At 43.2% G+C, this 17,310-nt stretch overlaps 1 protein-coding gene across 6 annotated transcripts in view; it reads right to left on the bottom strand.

The window, feature by feature from the left end:
* The window catches only part of DENND1A (DENN domain containing 1A), a 149,248-nt gene that overhangs the window by 71,396 nt on the left and 60,542 nt on the right, over window positions 1–17,310 (bottom strand). For all 6 annotated transcript variants that reach the window (XM_057372924.1, XM_057372920.1, XM_057372921.1 and 3 more), the window contains exons 6-10: window positions 14,410–14,479; window positions 13,831–13,911; window positions 12,050–12,103; window positions 8,374–8,484; window positions 3,823–3,923 (exon numbers count right to left, since the gene is read on the bottom strand). In XM_057372924.1, the coding sequence (XP_057228907.1) occupies window positions 3,823–3,923; window positions 8,374–8,484; window positions 12,050–12,103; window positions 13,831–13,911; window positions 14,410–14,479 (417 nt within the window). The remainder of the gene's footprint in view (window positions 1–3,822; window positions 3,924–8,373; window positions 8,485–12,049; window positions 12,104–13,830; window positions 13,912–14,409; window positions 14,480–17,310) is intronic.

Below are 17,310 nucleotides of genomic sequence, written 5' to 3'. Positions count from 1 at the left end.
CTCACAGACTCCCCTCGGCAATCAGGGAGCGGCAGCAGAGCCATCAGCGAGGCTGCCAGAGCTGCTAATTGCAAATATGGCACATCCTGCCTGCGAAACGCAGCGCACACAGACAGACACAACTTCTAAAATAGAGCCGCAGCTCGCTTTGGATACAGAAGCTCAAAGAGCTCATTTTCAATTTCAGATGAAAAAATCAGAGAAATGTCACTGTACTGCCTTGGATTAAAATATCTCCCATATTGCTGCTCTAAGCTGGTGCCTACTGCTCAGTAAGAGCAGTACGGTGCTGTAAAAGCTCCTGAGACACCAGGCCAGCAAAWATCCCTGCTTCTCCTTTTCCTGAGAAATACCTTAAAAATATATTTACTGATAAGTATATTAATATTTATGTTGTTTATTAATCCACCCCCACAARCTGCCACTCTGTAGGATGCTCTACTGAGGTGGAAACAGCCTATGCAGCAGACATTCCATGTGAAACCATGGTTTTTCCTTCTGAAGACATGAAACACATCCAACTGCAAAGCCCCTTCCCAGTTCACCATTAGAACACTSCAGGGCCTTGTCCCCCATCACTGCAATGAATGTCCAGCCCAGGCCTGGCTGCAGCCCCACAGCCCATCAGGACAGAGCCCAGAGGAACTGCTGCAGCACAGAATGGTCCTGAATGTTCTGCTCCATGGGAATTGCACAGGTGACACCTGGAACACCCACCCAGGTCCCTGGGCAGAGTCTGTGAGTGCTCACACACCACTGACCCACCACACACGAGCRCTGCTCAGCTGAGCGCTTGGATTTGTGGTGGCACACTCTGCTTTGGATGGTGCCAAACGCCAGCCCCTCACTGCCAGTGCCACAGCCAGGAACAAGGGCACAGCCAGGAATGTCACACTCCAGGATGAGGCACRGCTTTGGCTCTGGCTGCACAACAGCCCCTCTGCTGCCACCGGCACCAATGTGGTTCCAATTAAGGACTTCCAGCAAGGGCACAGCTTCACTCCCCAGCACTCCGAGTCACAACCTCGGCAGGAAGCCTTCAGCCTGCAAATGTCTCATCTAGTGGAACCTTCGCTAATGTAATGAAAGGAAGCAGGAAGAGTGCAGTATTCCTGAAAACCAGGAATTATTTACATCTTCAAATGGAAAAGGAAAAGATATGGCTKAAGACACAGATCAGCTATGGATACAAAGACTCGTCTTTTCAATTTCAGCGTGACAAACATTGCATGTAAAGGCAATACAGCACATAAAACAATTACAGGGGCTGCATAAATAACCTCAATAAAATGTAATTCTGGTTAAGAGCATAAGTATTTCCAATAAAATCTACCAGAGAGGGTCTATTCTTCCGTCATCACTCATCAAAATGACTGAAAAGGAAACACACCTAGAAGTAAATGCTGAAAGTTCATGTCAGGCTTCATAAATTGCTTTTATCACCATTTCTCTTGACCAGGAGTTAATCATAGGCCATTATTTAAGTAGATCTTTAGCATCCTGTGCAGGGAGAGRTGGTGTGTCCCCCTTTCCCCAGCCAGGGCACACTGGAACAGCCCTTCCTCACTGAGATTCGGGTCCCGAATGTGGAACACTCCAGCCRTTTTTAATATTTTATCAGGGTAGATTTGTACTTGCAAGACTTCCAAGAGAAGTTCAGCGAGACACATCCCTTGTATAAAGGGCAGAAACACTCGGCACAACCTTTAATCCTTCTGGGAGCTCTGGCAGATTAAAGACTGCCCTTCAGAGCAGCCTTCCCCACTGCCTGACACTTCATCAGTCCTAGGCCTTCTTACAGCCACAACTACTAATTACTCAAAGTTGTTTGCAGGCAGCCAATAGCCATTAAGTGCAAAATTAAGAAGTAGCAGTTTCTACCACACGTATTTACGGCTCAAACAAAGTGCCTGAGTGAGCCTTTTGGAACAAAGAGAGGGGTCATTACTCCTCTTGTGCTATGCTGGCTCCTAATGCAATCAGCCTTATTTATAATCAAATGAGTTATATAGGTAAATATCAAATCATTAAAGTAGCAAAGCATAAGCATGAATATGGATTTTGGGGACATAATGGCTATATATTGCCCATTTATTACGGTTGCATTTTTACAATTTCTTTAATTCGTTTCCTTAGGCAAACTAGAGACCTCTTAATTATGTTCCCAAGAGGTGGGCAACTACTAATTGGAAGAGAAGCAGGTGAAATAGAGGGACATTTCTTCTTAAGTGAAAAAAGCCCAGCCTTAAAAAATACTGCAATTCACCAGGAAAAGTAATGCAAAAGCCCAAGGATCTCCAAAAAGTTCCTATTTACAGCTACACAGGGATCTCACCATTTTGCCTCATTGTTTCAGGAAAATGGATGAGATCACATTTACCACATTTATGTCCTGATATACAAACATTGAGCTCATGGGTGGCTCTCTCCCACCATGGGTACTTCCCTCTCCAGTGCAGGCTCCTGATTTCTCTTCAGATTCCTCATTGAAATGCAACAGAATTGCACCCAAAATTTATTGGGGTAATTGATGCAAATTAGAAACTTGACTGCATAAATTGGAACAATGCAGAGAACACACACTCCMACACCAGGAGAGCAGCTCCAAGAGGCTTTAGAGAGTGCCCAGGTGTGCCAGGCTCARTGGCAATGCCCACCCAGAGCTCCCCAGGCAGGAATCTTTGTTTCCCAGCAGCAGCAGAACTCCAGCTTCCCCTCCACCTCTCAGAGGAGCATATTGACTATAAGCAAATTTGGAAAACAGGAGAAAGGGAGTGAAAAAAACCTCCTGGAGAAAAGGCAAACTACACCAATAGAAGGGTTTGTTCAGCAGCTGTGCCACRGTGCTCCCAGAATTCATTCACGTTGGCTGCTAAGCTGTCTGTCTGATAGGAAAGACTGTTTTAATCACCCTACAGAATGCACTCTTGCTTCTGGTGACAAAGCAATAATTAAAATTAAATTAAACTCTTCTATTTTAAATAATCCCAGGTCATTTCCCTAAGAGGCAGACACCAGTAAGCAGAAATTCTGCCTTAAAGCAGGGAGCAGGGAGCTGATTGCTCAGTCCTCCCAGGCAAAAATGACACCTCCAAGTTCACATGGTTACAAAATAGATGATGGACTCTATTTTGGGAAATATACTTATGGCACATAAATTGTTGCTAAATTGACTTACTCCAACAATGACAGAGTGTGTAGCTACCTCTCCAATTAAAGTTCCTGGCTGGGTAAGGAAATCAGTTGTTGCACTTGTGAGCTGCCTCACAGTTGTACATTTGGAAATCATTCTTTGCTCACAGCCTGGCTCCCTCCTGCCACGGCCACGCCAGAATCCCCTCAGTGATGCTCAGTCACTCGTGGCTTTCTCTCCTGCTGCAGGGTTTGATTTTTGCACCCTCTGGGCGGGCCCCTTTCSCTGCCTTTGTCGGAAGTGATGAATAACTGATCTCCAAGGCAAAGGCTGTGCGAGCAGCAGGTACCTGAGGAAAGCTGGGGCAGCCTCTGCAAGTGTTAATTACACGTGAGAAGCCCATTATCCAGGGAAAGGCACCTGCTGGCACYGCAAATGACTGGGATCTGCCCTTCCTGCGCAGGGAGCCAGCGAAGGCTCATTTCCACAGGAGATAACAGTCTTTAGATTCCGCTCCCCSTGTCCCCCACACAGGCAACACTTAACACTTGAATCAGCTGAGAGGAGAAAACTTCCCTTAAACCTGCACCTTTCATTTCTAGGCCTKCACTCACTGCTGGGGATGCCAGCTGCACCAGGTACTGTCAGAAATGTGCACCCCATAACCCCACAAACACACAGGGCCTTACCAGCAGTAGTCCAGGAGATGTGGGGGCAGGACAGGAATGTAAACGTGCTGCCAGAACATCGGGTAGAGCATGGCTGCAGACCCATGAATGCAGGCAGTTAACTGGAAAACAGCAAAACCACAGCGTGAATGACACAAACTGCACATGGCAAAGAAACTTAGAAAGGAAAGGATCAATTCTGCTTTTCTGTCAATGCTTTATTAGAAAATCCTTGGTAAAACCAAGGCTCTYGGGGGAGCATGACTGGTTATCATCCACCTGACTTTGTGAACAGCTGAGAACTGGATTCACACAGCAAATTCAACCTGCAAAGAACACCCAGCATTTTATAAAACCACAGAAAATGGAAATGCAAACACAAAGGGAACTAAGAAAYAGTAATGGCAACTCTTCCAAACCTGGAAATTACCATCCATTAAATATCCTAAAATTGCTCTGAAATTATAACACAAACTGACAAAACCACATTCTTAAAACATGCATTTCTTAAGAACACATTGCACTAAACTCAGTGATTGAATCTTGATGATTTAAAAGGGAATTTTATCTAATTGCTCTTCATCGAATCATTTGATCCATTGAATTTCTTAGCTCTATCTTTAAAAAGTCTTGCAAAAAAGTTTTGATGTAGCAAGTACTGAAATAGCAAAGGCAAGTGCCAGTGAAGCCGTGGGGAGAATCCTCACAGAGGAAATTACTGCTCTCAATCCTATTTCAAACAGTAATTATAAATTTGGAAAAGAAGAAAAGCAGGATATTTGTCCCATTCACTAAGGATATTAATATGGAGAAGGTGATAATGCTCAATAAGGCAATCTCAACAAAAGCTATAGGCAAAACTCTGTCAGAAGAGGAGATGAGCACAAGCACTGGGGAAACAAAATCAGAGCACTCACAGACACACCCAAGGCAGACTCGGAGTGACAGGGAAGAGTCACATCCACCTGTCTGTGCTCCCAGTTCAGAGTGTCCTTCCATCTCCAGGGACAGYCAGCACAAGCTCCACACTGTGCTCCACTTGGGAGAGATGTTATGAACACAACACTCAACATATCTTCCCAATTCTTGGAAGACAGGAGGAAATTGAGCATTTAATGCCTTCTGGGCAAGGGGAAGGAGGGAGAGTGCTGCTTACGAGTCTTGAGGAGACAAACACTAAGGGACTGAGGTCCCTGTGGTGGCCTGAAGGCATCTGAGATCAAACTAAGCAATGACATTAATCCTAATTTAGTTACAGGTGGCATAACCTTAAAAAAAAAAAAAACAACCCTCATTATTATTAATTTCCATTAAGACAGACTAGTGAATCACAGACTCTGGTAAGCCCCAGCCCAGGCTCCAGTGCTGCCCTGAGAAGAGCTGAAAACCCCAGCAGATCTGCTGGAGACCTCACCTGAGCAGGGACTGTCAACCACAAAAGGAGCACTTCACAGTAAGGCAGCCTGAGAATTGCCCAAGTGCCAGAAGTGCAGGAATCCAGCCTTTGGAGCTCGGATTAGTTCCAGTGCTCAGCTCTGTGCAGCTGAGCTGGAGGGTGTGAGATCACTGAGGAAGGGACACTGTCAGTCACCAGGCACTTGGTGCAGTTCATATTTAATGCTCTAAAAGCCTGATCTGAGCAAAAGAAATCAGTGGGATTTTGTTACAGATTTGAAAGTGCTAAGCTRATGTTGAACTACACCAGAGCATTTCCCAGTGTGTTTCAGCCCTGGCTCCTGACATTCACACACAGAGCAGGACGTGCCTACCAAGGGACACTGAGGAAAAGAACCACCTTTTGCTGGGCTGTCAGATTGGGGGTTTGCTTTACCAAGCAGAAAGCTGGGCTATAGCAGAATTAAGCAGTGAAAGCAGGGTTGTCACCAAGGGTGTGACAAAGGCCAAGGCCTACAGGGACAGAGCTGTGACACAGAGATGGACAAGCTCTCAGCTGTGAAGCATCACAACAACATGTGGGCTATCAAATGGATCATAAATTGCTCTAATTCCTCCCCCTCAGAGCCCTGAGCTCATCAGACCCCACCCAGAGAGTAAGAGGTGGTGTCAGAGCTCCTCGTGCCCTTGCAGGAGTGGCATGGGAAGCTCTGCTCCAGGATCAAAGCAGCATCCGTGGCAGAATGGGATTCTTTGCTTTGTGTGAAAACTCCAAAAATCACAGGAAAATCAGGCAAAGAAATCCACTTCAGTATGATGAAGCCAAACAAACACCCCTGAAGTTCCCAAGGTTAAAACTTCTCAGAGCCTCACACAGGACACCTCTAAGGAGAGCCAGGGTGCTGCTGAGCTGCTCAGAGCCAGGAAATGCCCTGGGGTGGCCGGGCTGCAGGGCCTGAAGGAAAAGAGAATTCTGGGTGCAAGGAGAGCTTCAGTTTCATTTTTGCAGCAGCATGCTCCCACCAGCAGGTGAGCTTCTGCCAAGCACAGGGGGTTTATAATTTTGGTTCATGTCTGGCTTTCCTTGAGGAGTTAAATCACAGAACATGTAGCGAAATTTAACACGAATAACTGTTTGAACATTCTGAGAAATTATCTGCATTTCCTTTTGGAGAAAAGTAGAATAAAATCCAAGAAAACAGCAATAATTCCTCCATAGGTTCAGTACACATGGTTGACAAACACAGTTTTGTTCAGTTACCTCTAAATATTATTCAACTTAAGGATATATTTAAAATCAAAATCTGAATTTGAGATGATGTACTGTAGCACAGAATTCATTCCACCATAGAAGACTTTCTACCCAGGACGGTTTCATTTTCTCTCTCTTACCTGGCATTAAACTCAACCTTAAGTCTGAAGTGTGTCACCCAAAGCTAACAGAAATGAGCTGCAAACAGACCCCTTCCACCTTTTTGCTAAAAAGCTAAAAGCTAAAAGCAAAGGCAGCAGTCCCTGAGCAGCACCCCAGGCTGGCTGCACTCACAGAATGGGGTTTGGTTCCTTTCCAGTGCCAAGGTCTTGGCTTGTGCTGAGCTGAAAGCAGAGAATGCAGCTCGTTCCTGCACCGCTGGCTCAGACCCAGCTCCTCAAACCTGTCCTACACTGCACTCCAATCTGCCTGCAGTTTATATATAAAGTTGTAAGCTAAGAACACACAGTATGAATACCCCTCCCTCCCAAGAACCAGACGTGCTTTTATCTTGGACAGAGGCAAAAGGAAGAGAAATAGCAGAAAGAGGGAAAAAACCCAGCCCCACTTGTGAAGCGGCTCATTAAGGAAGGCACAGTGACAGGTAAGTAATTCCTCTTCCCAGGCTCTGTCACAAAGGAGAGATTAAACCAACCAACCACACAACCTCTGAAATGCTTTGGGCAGCCCTTCTCTTTTTCCCTCCTTTCTGATCATTTTCTGTTCTTTTCATGCTGAAGGTTGCTGAAATAAACACCTCGCCTTCATTTTATTCCATTACCAGACMTGGATGGAATTTTCTTTATTTTAGTAATGAGGACATAGAACACGTGGCAGATAGGGAAATTAAGATTTTACAAGTTTTCTATGGTATTAAACTTAATAATACTTAAATGCTTTCAGTTAAATGTGGGATTGATTGCAAACATTATTAATAATTATTATTAGGCCCCAGAGGCCATTGTAATTCTCCTCCTTTCGTTTACCTTTCAAAATGATACTGTAATAGTTATTCTGGGATTAAGAGTCTTGCTGTGCCCTGTGCTGACAGCCCATCCTCACGGGTTTTGGAGATATTGCAGCTTCCAGAGCATTCCCAGTGCCATGGGGCAGTGTGAATCTCAGCACAGAGCAGGGTTGGACACAGAGCCAGACCCCCCTGACAGCCACAGGAAACACCAATGGCAGTTCCAGCTCAACCAGGCCTGCTCCAGTGCTCAGCCCACAGCTCTARCAACCAAAATTAGTTAAACCATCTTCAGCACTCACAAAGGAAAGCAATCAATAACCATTTACAGAGCAAACACCACGACCACGGAGCATTTGCTTTYATAAAGAAAATCACAATCTTATTGACTGCTAAACCTTGAAATGCGTAACACAAAACTTTGAACTGAATCAAGCCCTGTGCTTGTTTTGATCTCCAGCCATTTTTAGAAGAGAGTACTCTAGAATATTCAGCAGCTTTCATCTCTCAGACACTTGATGGAGCCTAAGGAGCATTAAGACTAAACCTTATCAAACACAACTGCAAAACTGTGCATTGTCAATGTACTTCAGCCCACTCCTCTGGTCCATCCGGAAAGGGTCACTAGAACATCCATTTGACAGTGTCATTTATCTTTTTTTTTTCCCCTGTCAAGTAAATTCTGAATAAAGGACTTCTCTATGGCCTAAGTCTTTGAACATTCGTGTACCAAACAGCCACAAAAAWCTCTTCATCCAAAAAAATTCTTTTTCATTTGAACATTGGGGGCCAACACACATTCTGTAAAATCCTCACACAAGGCACAGAACTAAGCTGAGGCATAACTGAGGTTGAAAGACGGACCTGGAGTTAATCAGTTAATTTCCTACATATGACTGTAATTAAAATAAAAAATTMAATACTGTGAATAGAAGAAATTATTGTGCATGTTACTTACAGTGCTCAGCTTACTACAGCAAATGAGGATGCGGCGCTCGTACAGCATACTGGCGTAGAGATGCAGCATGTTGTTGACATCAACTGCTACAAAATACTCTGTCAGATTTCTCTGGGGAGAAAGAAAATCATTTTTGACTCATGATATTACAAAACCAAGTGTCCTTAACAAAAAAAAAACCAAATAAAAAGAACAAAAGCAAAAAGATTTCATCCCATTATGCTACATCCAGTGTTGTGGATTAACAAAAGCAAGCAGGATTTCATCTTATGGCAGAGGCCTTTCAAATTGCTGTATCTCTCCCCAAAGTTTTGGGGAGCTGGGCCTTGGAGTAATCAAAGTGATGATGTTTCACACACAGCTTTTTGAATACAAGAAACTTCTCTGTGAAAAAAAAATATTGTGTCACTCCCATGGAAATTTCAAAGTACCAAAACCCCCACACCCCAACAATAAAAGCAGCTCTCAGAGGCCAATTCTAATACAACAAATTCAAATGTGAGCTTAGTCTGTGCTAGAACAATTGTGACTAGTGGAAACACATCTGGGCATTTAACACCAGTTGTTAAATGTTTAACACCATTAAAACCAGTTGTCTGAAGCCAATCCTCACTTTGGGCACTCAGTCATGGGTGGGAGACAGGAGCACTTCCCTGGGGAAACTGAGGAAGGAGGCAGGGAATTCTCTCTCTGAGCATTTCACTTCTTAAAATATAGAAATGAAATAAAAGGGGAGAGGTGGAGGAAAAGGTAATACCCAAAAATGCTGAATTAGGGAATTTGTTTTCAAATAGCTTCTCACAGACATGAAAGGGTTGCTATAGGATAAAGACAGCCTTATACAAAAAGCACATGTGAGAGCAAAATTAGATTAGTCATGAATTCAAGTGCAATCTTAATCATCCTTAAATAAAAAAGTGCAGAAAAGCAAAAAGCAAATATGATTTAGAAACTTAAAGAAGCTCAACAAAGCCTATTAGCACTTTTGACAGATCCAAGATACTTGGCCTGAGAAGTCTGCCAAGATGCTTCATACTGTGCAAAAATATGTTCCCCAGCTTGCCATCCAAACACAAAGAACTGAAGGAAAATTAAGCATTGTATTTGGGAGACTTTGGTACCAGTATGTAGAGGGATAAAAACTGAGCTCATTATGGTTGGCTTCAAACACGTAAAATAAAACAATCATTCAGGTCTTTGTTACAGCAGAGCTGGAGCCACAGACAGGTACAGTCAAAGGAGAAAAAAAAAACCAACACATTTTGCCAAAAACCTATTAAACTATCATGTACTTTTTCTGTATTTCTCATCCCATCTGTGCTGATTAACATGATATTTTTGTCTAAACATAAGCTGTCTTCTCTACGGCTCTYCTTCCCCCTCTCACCCACCCTTCCACCACGCCAAAACACGGCGCGTGACGACACAATCCCTGCAAATAGAGGGAATGAAAAGATTTTTTTAAGGAGCCCTGAACTCCCTTTGATGCCACCCAAATCAGGGGCATGGCAAAAGCAGCACAAAATCCCTGCATTCAGCCTGAGCTCTGCTCCTCTGGGATCTGTTTGGGAGGTAACAGCAAGGGGAAAATAGATGTGGGGACTTGATTTGTTCCAATCGTTCCTCCCTCGAGTTTATTGTGATGACATGACACACAAATGTACCTTCAGATGGAAAGATTTGTAAGGTTTTAGTCTTGTCTGCTCTCTGAGATTTGCCAAGGACACCTGGGAACCATGTGGGCTGCATGGAAATGTATTGGTACTGAGGAGATTCACGTGTTCCCTCGAAGTTGTATTTATAAGAAAGCTGTCAGCTCTGAAGCTGAAATTGGGACTTACACATGTATTTTGAAAGACATGTCTCGTAAGTGACAAAACCATGAATGAGTTAAATAAATACAAATGAAAGCGTTCCAATTTGCAGGATAATTGTTATGTACTTTGCTTCCTAGGATTTAAACCTTCCTTGGGGCTGGAAAAAGGGGGATTTTCAGAACAGGTAACCCCATTCCTCTCAAAATTTGCCAAGAGTGCTACAAAACTCCCTCATGCTCCTTTGAAAGTTCATTCCCAGATCAACCATCCATTTGATCATTTGCTATCTCATATCAATAAACACTGACTACACTGATTTTGAGCCTAAAAATCCTSTTCCACCATGATCTAATGAGGAAGATGGCCTCAGTGATACACAAATACCCAGGACATCACCCCATGCAAATGCCATCATTTCAGCCTTTTAACTTAGCTGCTCCTGAAACACAACAGCTACCATCAGGAAATTCAGCCTTGCACTGTATTCCCTGCCACCAACCCCATTTATTTGGGAAGTCACACTGCATTTACACATCCCTCACAAAACTTCCATCTTTTGAACACAGGAATGAGTTGCTGCTACAGGAAAGTGCCYGTGCTAAATGGTTCTGTGACTCATTAAACACATTGATCAAAGTCAGAGAATTCCAAGAGGTTTGTTGACATCCAAACAGAGCTCTCTGCAGCTCTCCATTCACCAGCACATCCTACTTCAAAGTTTGGCACCACTAAAACTTTTGCTAAGATGGGTTTTAAGCACAATTTCGGGTAAGATACATGTAATTTTTAATAAATCAAGTCAATTGATTAAAATACAGCAGACTTATGCTCATTTAATGTATTATTCCCTAGTATGTTCCAATTCCACGTAAAGTTTCATTAAGAGACAGATAAAAATCTCCTCAGAAATTGCACCATCCTGGGATAGTGGAAGGTGTCCCTGCCATGGGTGGTACTGGATAGGCTTTAAGGTCCCTTCCAACCTGAATCATTCTGRGATTTTATGATTCTATGAATTAGGACAGGATTTGATGGCTGCTTTAGAGTCAGGAATTGATTCCTGAATTATACCCAACATATCATATTTGTACAAAAATGAAGTGCCTCAGAAGAAAGCACATCTATTAAATTTCCTGTCAGGAGAYGTGTCAGAATGAAGAGTCTGCACACAGAAAAACCAGCAACAGTGTTTTGAAAGCCAAACAAAAAGCCCCGAATGCTATCTGCTATACAAATCACCCACAAATGAGATGGAATGTCTTGATGATTCCCTTTTYTCTTTCATGCCATCAATTGAAGAATATGATGCTGAGACCGACCGCAAAATGCTCGGGAAAGAAAACTGAGATGTCAGGCACAGGAGTTTGGCTGAGACAGAGCAGGAGCACATTAAAGAGTATTTAACAGAAGCAAATGCCAGCATTGTCTTCCCACAGATTTATCATGAGGCTGGAAAGCTGAGCCAGGCTGGAACACACATGACTGCACGAGGCTTCAAGAGCCTCAAAAAGTGGCTCTGAAGAGCCCAGGATTGGCCTTTTCAGGAGCCATCCAGCAAGAAGAGCTCCTCCTGCTCTCTCAGGTCATTCTTGCAGAGGGGTGGAGGGTAGGATTTGCAGAGYTGCTGCATTTACCCTATCAATCTGTCCAGCAATATCTATCAGTCAATATCTATCAGTATCTATCTGTCCAGCAATACCCTGTCCTTCACAAAGTTCAGCTTTTAATCACACATGCAGATTGTCAGCTCTGGAATGTTCAGTRTTTTACAGAATATAACCTACTCCAAACAGAGGAATCTGTGTAGCTGCTGACATCAAATAGAAACAATAAAGTGCAGGGTCCTCTTGAATACTCACATTTTCGGGTATACTGGGAAGCTCTCTGGTGTCAGGCACAGTAAAGTAAGAATGCTACAAAAAGAGCAAATATTGATTATTTCAATAATGCCAAAAGCAATCTAAATTTATTGCTTGGTATTAGTATCAGCAGTAACAGCAGTTGCTCAGCTGAGCAAAAAGGACAGAACATTTGTTACCAACTCCCAGCTCTGTGTCCTGGATTGCACAGGCTCCCAGATCACAGGGGCAATAGGAAATGCACTCAGATAGAAAGGATCAAATGCTCCCACAATGTTACATTCCATGGTTTTGTTCTTCAGAGACACAGCCACAGACAGACTTTCAGGCTGTGACAGATGCCAAGGAAACTGCAGGGCAGGCTGTAATTCAAGCCATGTTTCCCCAGCCCACGGTAGGATGGACTCCAGGAGCTGCAGCAGGCAGGGCCTTCTCTGACTCACAGGGAAATGCTTCCCAAAGTTTAATGCCTGCTTACCTGAAAAACACTGAACACTTCTAGGTCACTTTTATACACCCAGAAAGCTCATTTAGAAGGACCATACTGCTCTCATAACTTCATAACCTGTTATATTGTTCAATGTTTTTAATTGTTTGCACACCAGGAGCCCAGGTTCATTCCAGCTCCCAATCTGATCACGGATGATTTGCATGATCCTTGATCAGAGCTTAGGAAAGGGGGAGAATGTGACTTGTATACAATTCRTATCATTTTAAAGATTTCCCCAATTTGTCTTAGGGCACTTTTTAATTCCTGGCTGAAGTCTTAAAGGCTGTTCCATTCCTGGCATAGTTCCACAACTGACACAATTCTCTTGTACACAAATCTCAGACATCTCAGTGCTTCCTGACCAGGCTGCAACCTGAAATAGCAGGAGGGTRCAGAGCTACACTGAATAGAGACATCAAATGAGAAACACAGGTTTTGCTTTCTGATGCATCACTGGTTTGGTCTGGTTGCAAAGATGCAATGCCAAGAGAGAGGAACAGCACTCAGAGCTGGATCATGTAGAGGAACTTCACTCTGACCCCACAATGTGCTCAAAAACAGCCAAAATAAAACCAGAAAGACACAGTCCCTGGGCTGCTTTTTTATATCCTTTCTTGCTTCATTGCCCATGAAATGTCTGAGACAAGGGGAGACAGGCAGCATTCCTTGGAACCACTGGGATGAAAAACTGGAAATATCCACACTACCCTTGGCCTTGGAAAACAGCTTCCACCCTAAACAGAAATGCTCCTCCTCAAAAAGGATCTTCAAGGGGCTGGGGACATGTCCAGAGCCAGCTGGGACCAGCAAGGCCATGCAGCTGCTCCCTGGGCACTGCCAGCCTGGCACAGAGTGAGGGGCACGAGCTGCTTCTTGCCAGAAAGTGCTCGAGAAGGAGCAAAGGCAATGGGAGAATTCCCAGGAGGGTGCACATCAACTCTCAGCTGGCAGAGCAGCAAGGAGCATCTGCAGTGCTTCACCACCGGAGCACCAGACTGTGCTGCAAAAATGAATTTGAAGACCAAACCCCCTTAAGACTAAACTCAAAATACAATCCCACCAATAAAATCCCACATCTATGGCAATCGAAGCAGTGTGCTTTGCTTAATTTTCTCACAAGATATAAAAATGAAACAAATTGTTCTTTGTTTGAGGTTTTTTAAAGGAGGAGTAGAGAAGAAGGAACCAGAAAATGTGAAGAGTGGTTAATACTCCAAGGCTGCTGTCACAGGTAGCTTATGACATTCCTCTATTAGGACATGGAATGAATATTAAACACCCCCACACTTACCACTCCAAGATGAACAGAGGTTCCTGGCTCAGGGATGGTGAGTTTATGAAACGTTTCTAGGAGCTCACTCCTCTGACTATCCTGAAATGAGAARRARTAAAACCAAGGAATACTCAGCAGGCATTGCTGTCACCAGGAAAACTCAGAGGCAGAAGGGCAGTGTAGGCCAGAGGATGCCAGGGGAGTAAACATTTTGCATTCATAAGATCAGTTCTACCTTTACTGCCCATGACAASTAAACTTGGATCAGACTCATGGGACTCTGCAATGTGGGAATTGCAGGAATTGTGCTGAACACAGCTCAGAGAGAGAATAAGCCCAGCATGGGTGACTGCAGGGACATGGGCTGGATCCAAAGCCACAGTCTTGGACTTCCAAAAAGAAATTAAATGTATATTTATTTTTTAGAGGCACTTGCCATGCTGAATATGATCTTCTACATCACTGCATCATACAGATTAATAATTCACATGGTCATCTCCAGCAGAAACATTTCTTCAAACAGCTTGTTTCATCCTCTCACCCTCACTCATGTGATATTGGGATAGGAAAAGGAGGGTCAGTATTTTAGAATAATACCTGTCCTTTTGCTGAATAATCTGCCAAGACATTGAGCAGTTTATAAAAGACTTCAAACCATGGGAGGTAACTGAAAAAAAAGGAAAAAAAAAAAGAAAATACAGTTATTTTGGTTTCAAATCCCAATACAGATGGACTTTTTAAATTGTATAATCAGTATCTCAGTTTTAAATTGTTTTCAGATCTCATTCCATCACTGTATTTAGTCTGGCCCTTACTTCAGTCAAATAGAAACTTCACCTTCATTAGATTTGCACACAACTCCAAAAGAGAAGAAGAAACAAAATTAAAAGGGAAAAACTCACACCTTTTTCATTTACTTTACATTTCCATTCCATAAAGTAAGAACAGCGAGGATGTTCCTTTTCACTGCAGCTGTGATAGGGTTTTGTGCCCTGTTTTCATGGCACAGTTCTTTATTTCAATCCTATTTCCAACACCAGTGAGGAATTTCCTCGGCTGTGGCAAATGCAAACCCAGTCAGTGATGCACTCCCTGATGCTCTTTAATCACAGCTGCTTTCTGAAGCAAATGGATTCTATTTTGATATAGTTAGACAGGATTTAAAGTTTTTATAAAATATGACTACATCCTGACAGCTGTAAGGAATGGAGTGCCCTGTGGTCCCTGGCTGTGCAGCTCTGGTGATAAATGAGGTGAGAAGCTCTATATGAGACAGACAAAGTGACTGGCACTCCATCATTAGCGTTTGTTTGAAGCCTGCAAATGCTACTGTAAAATGTAAGTAGCTTATCAAAATATACTGATAAGCAACTTAACTTTTCATGTTATATGACAGGATTATCGTTTAAATTAATATGCTCTAAACATCTTTACAAAGTGTGTATTGGAATAGAGCAGAAAGACAGACAATTACCACTTTAAACAGCATTTAAGTTTGGCATTATATTGTAAACAATCCAGAAGGATTAGGTAGAAGATAAGTTTCTTTCTTTCTGTTTAGTTAAATAAACTTCAGCAGAGTTAAAAGCCATTAGAAGAGTAACAAGAAATCCTCTCCAAACATATCTGCTAAGTAGAGATTAAGAACCTGGTAAACAAATCCRTGCAAGGCATCTATCAAAAGAGTTTGAGAAGACAGAAAAGCAGGAARGCAGAAAGCTCCCTGGCAGTGGGAAACCAAAGCTGCTCTCAGGGAGACACAATTAAAAGTTCTRCTTAATCGCTCAGGGACTTTGCCGGAAAAATACATTTACAGAGTTAAAACGAGAATCTTTAAAACCATTCCTGTGTTTCCTACGTTTGTTTATCATGTCTTATAAAAGGAAAACAAAAGCAGGTCCCCCCAGGCTTCCACCTCCTCGGGGCCCACAGCAGGGACCCAATGGGGCAACGCTGAGCCCCCAAATCAGGGCAGTCCTGGGGGTCCTTCAGAGCTTCCCTTCCCTTCCCTTCCCTTTCCTTCCCTGTTCTGTTCTGTTCTGTGTGCTCACTGCTGAACTCCCTGCAGCTTCCAGGGAGTTTCTTCATCACCATCAGCACCCCACACAACAGATCTGTAGGCTCCAGCCATGAGAATACTCCAACCCAAACCAATTTTACATCTTTTACTCAGCACTTAGAAAAAAAGCCTCTATGATTCCAATAAAAATAGCCCAGCAAAGTCTCATATTCACACAATGTCAAAACTGCAGCAAATCCTCCACACAGAAAAAGATACAGCCCCATTTCTACACTTGTGATTCCCTGGCTTTCCCTTCTCTCTGCCAGTATCCTCTGATGAACCTATTGTCCTTTTTYTAACATTCACTCCTCCTCGTTTTCCAAATGATGGGTTCACATCTCACCATAACTGCCTCTTTTCCTATTTTGAGAATAACTTCCCATTCTGAGGACAGTGTCACAGGTTGGAATGAGCTGGTATTTGATGCAGAACTCAGACTCCACGACACATGGGGATCTGTGTGGCTCTTGCACAAGAGAGAGGCAAGAAAAACTAAAACAAACCCATCACAAAATTCTGTAAATTACGCGGACAATCTCATTTCAGTTTTCATCTCCCTACATTGTCACTGCACAATTCAGGATCTCTCTCACCCCAGAATTTCTGAATTTATTAGAAAGCTAATTTATCCTGACATCTTCAATACTTTTACTTCATCACTTATTCCATGTGTTGACTATTCAAAAATAAAACAGTTCTGCTTTTATTAAACCAAATTGTGGGCAATTAAAGCTGAAAAAAACCTAAAAAGGTCCCCAAGAAATACAGTTAGCTGAATTTGTTTCTACATGCCTGCCAAAAGGAAAAAAAGAAGAAATGTGGATTTTTCTTTTCTTATAGAAAGCAAATCCTCAAGGCAGGCTTTAAACACCCCTCCAAAGAAACAGAGGCTGAGTTTATAACCCCAAACTTTCTGTAYCGCATGGACCTTAAGTAGCACAACTGGTAGCACTACTGAAGATTTATGGCTTATGACTTGCTCATATTTAATTTGTAACCAAACACTTCCCCTTCCTCTTAGCTACCTCAGAACTTTTGATTAACTCTTGTTTTCACAGGTCAGAGGTTAAGCAAAGGAAGGGAAGTGCTCTGCAGTGAGATTGCCCAGAGCCCCGAGCAGCAGAGCAGCTCCTCCCAGCAACATCAAACCAGCCAGGGAYGGGGCAGCATCCAGGGGAGCTGAAGTTCAAAGACTTCAATGAGCATAAATCACATTGGGGTCGAAGAGTAAACAAAAGGGCAACCTGAAATTTCAGTTATTTTTTAGCTTCACCCCGTTCTCAGTTTCCTCACSCTGATAGTGACGGATTTGCCACAAGCCCTGAGAATGAAACCAAAAGAACCGAAGCCCCATCAGCTGGGGATTTTCAGAGCTGAGAGAGGGGTGTGGAACTCTCTGAGCTCTCCCTCTGAGCCTGGRGGTGCCACACAGCCCC

The sequence above is a fragment of the Malurus melanocephalus genome, unplaced genomic scaffold (assembly GCF_030028575.1).
Source record: "Malurus melanocephalus ecotype Western Australia unplaced genomic scaffold, MMel_1.1 scaffold_181, whole genome shotgun sequence".
In the NCBI taxonomy this organism is placed as follows: Eukaryota; Metazoa; Chordata; class Aves; order Passeriformes; family Maluridae; genus Malurus; species Malurus melanocephalus.
This window is presented reverse-complemented; position numbering and strand designations above follow the sequence as displayed.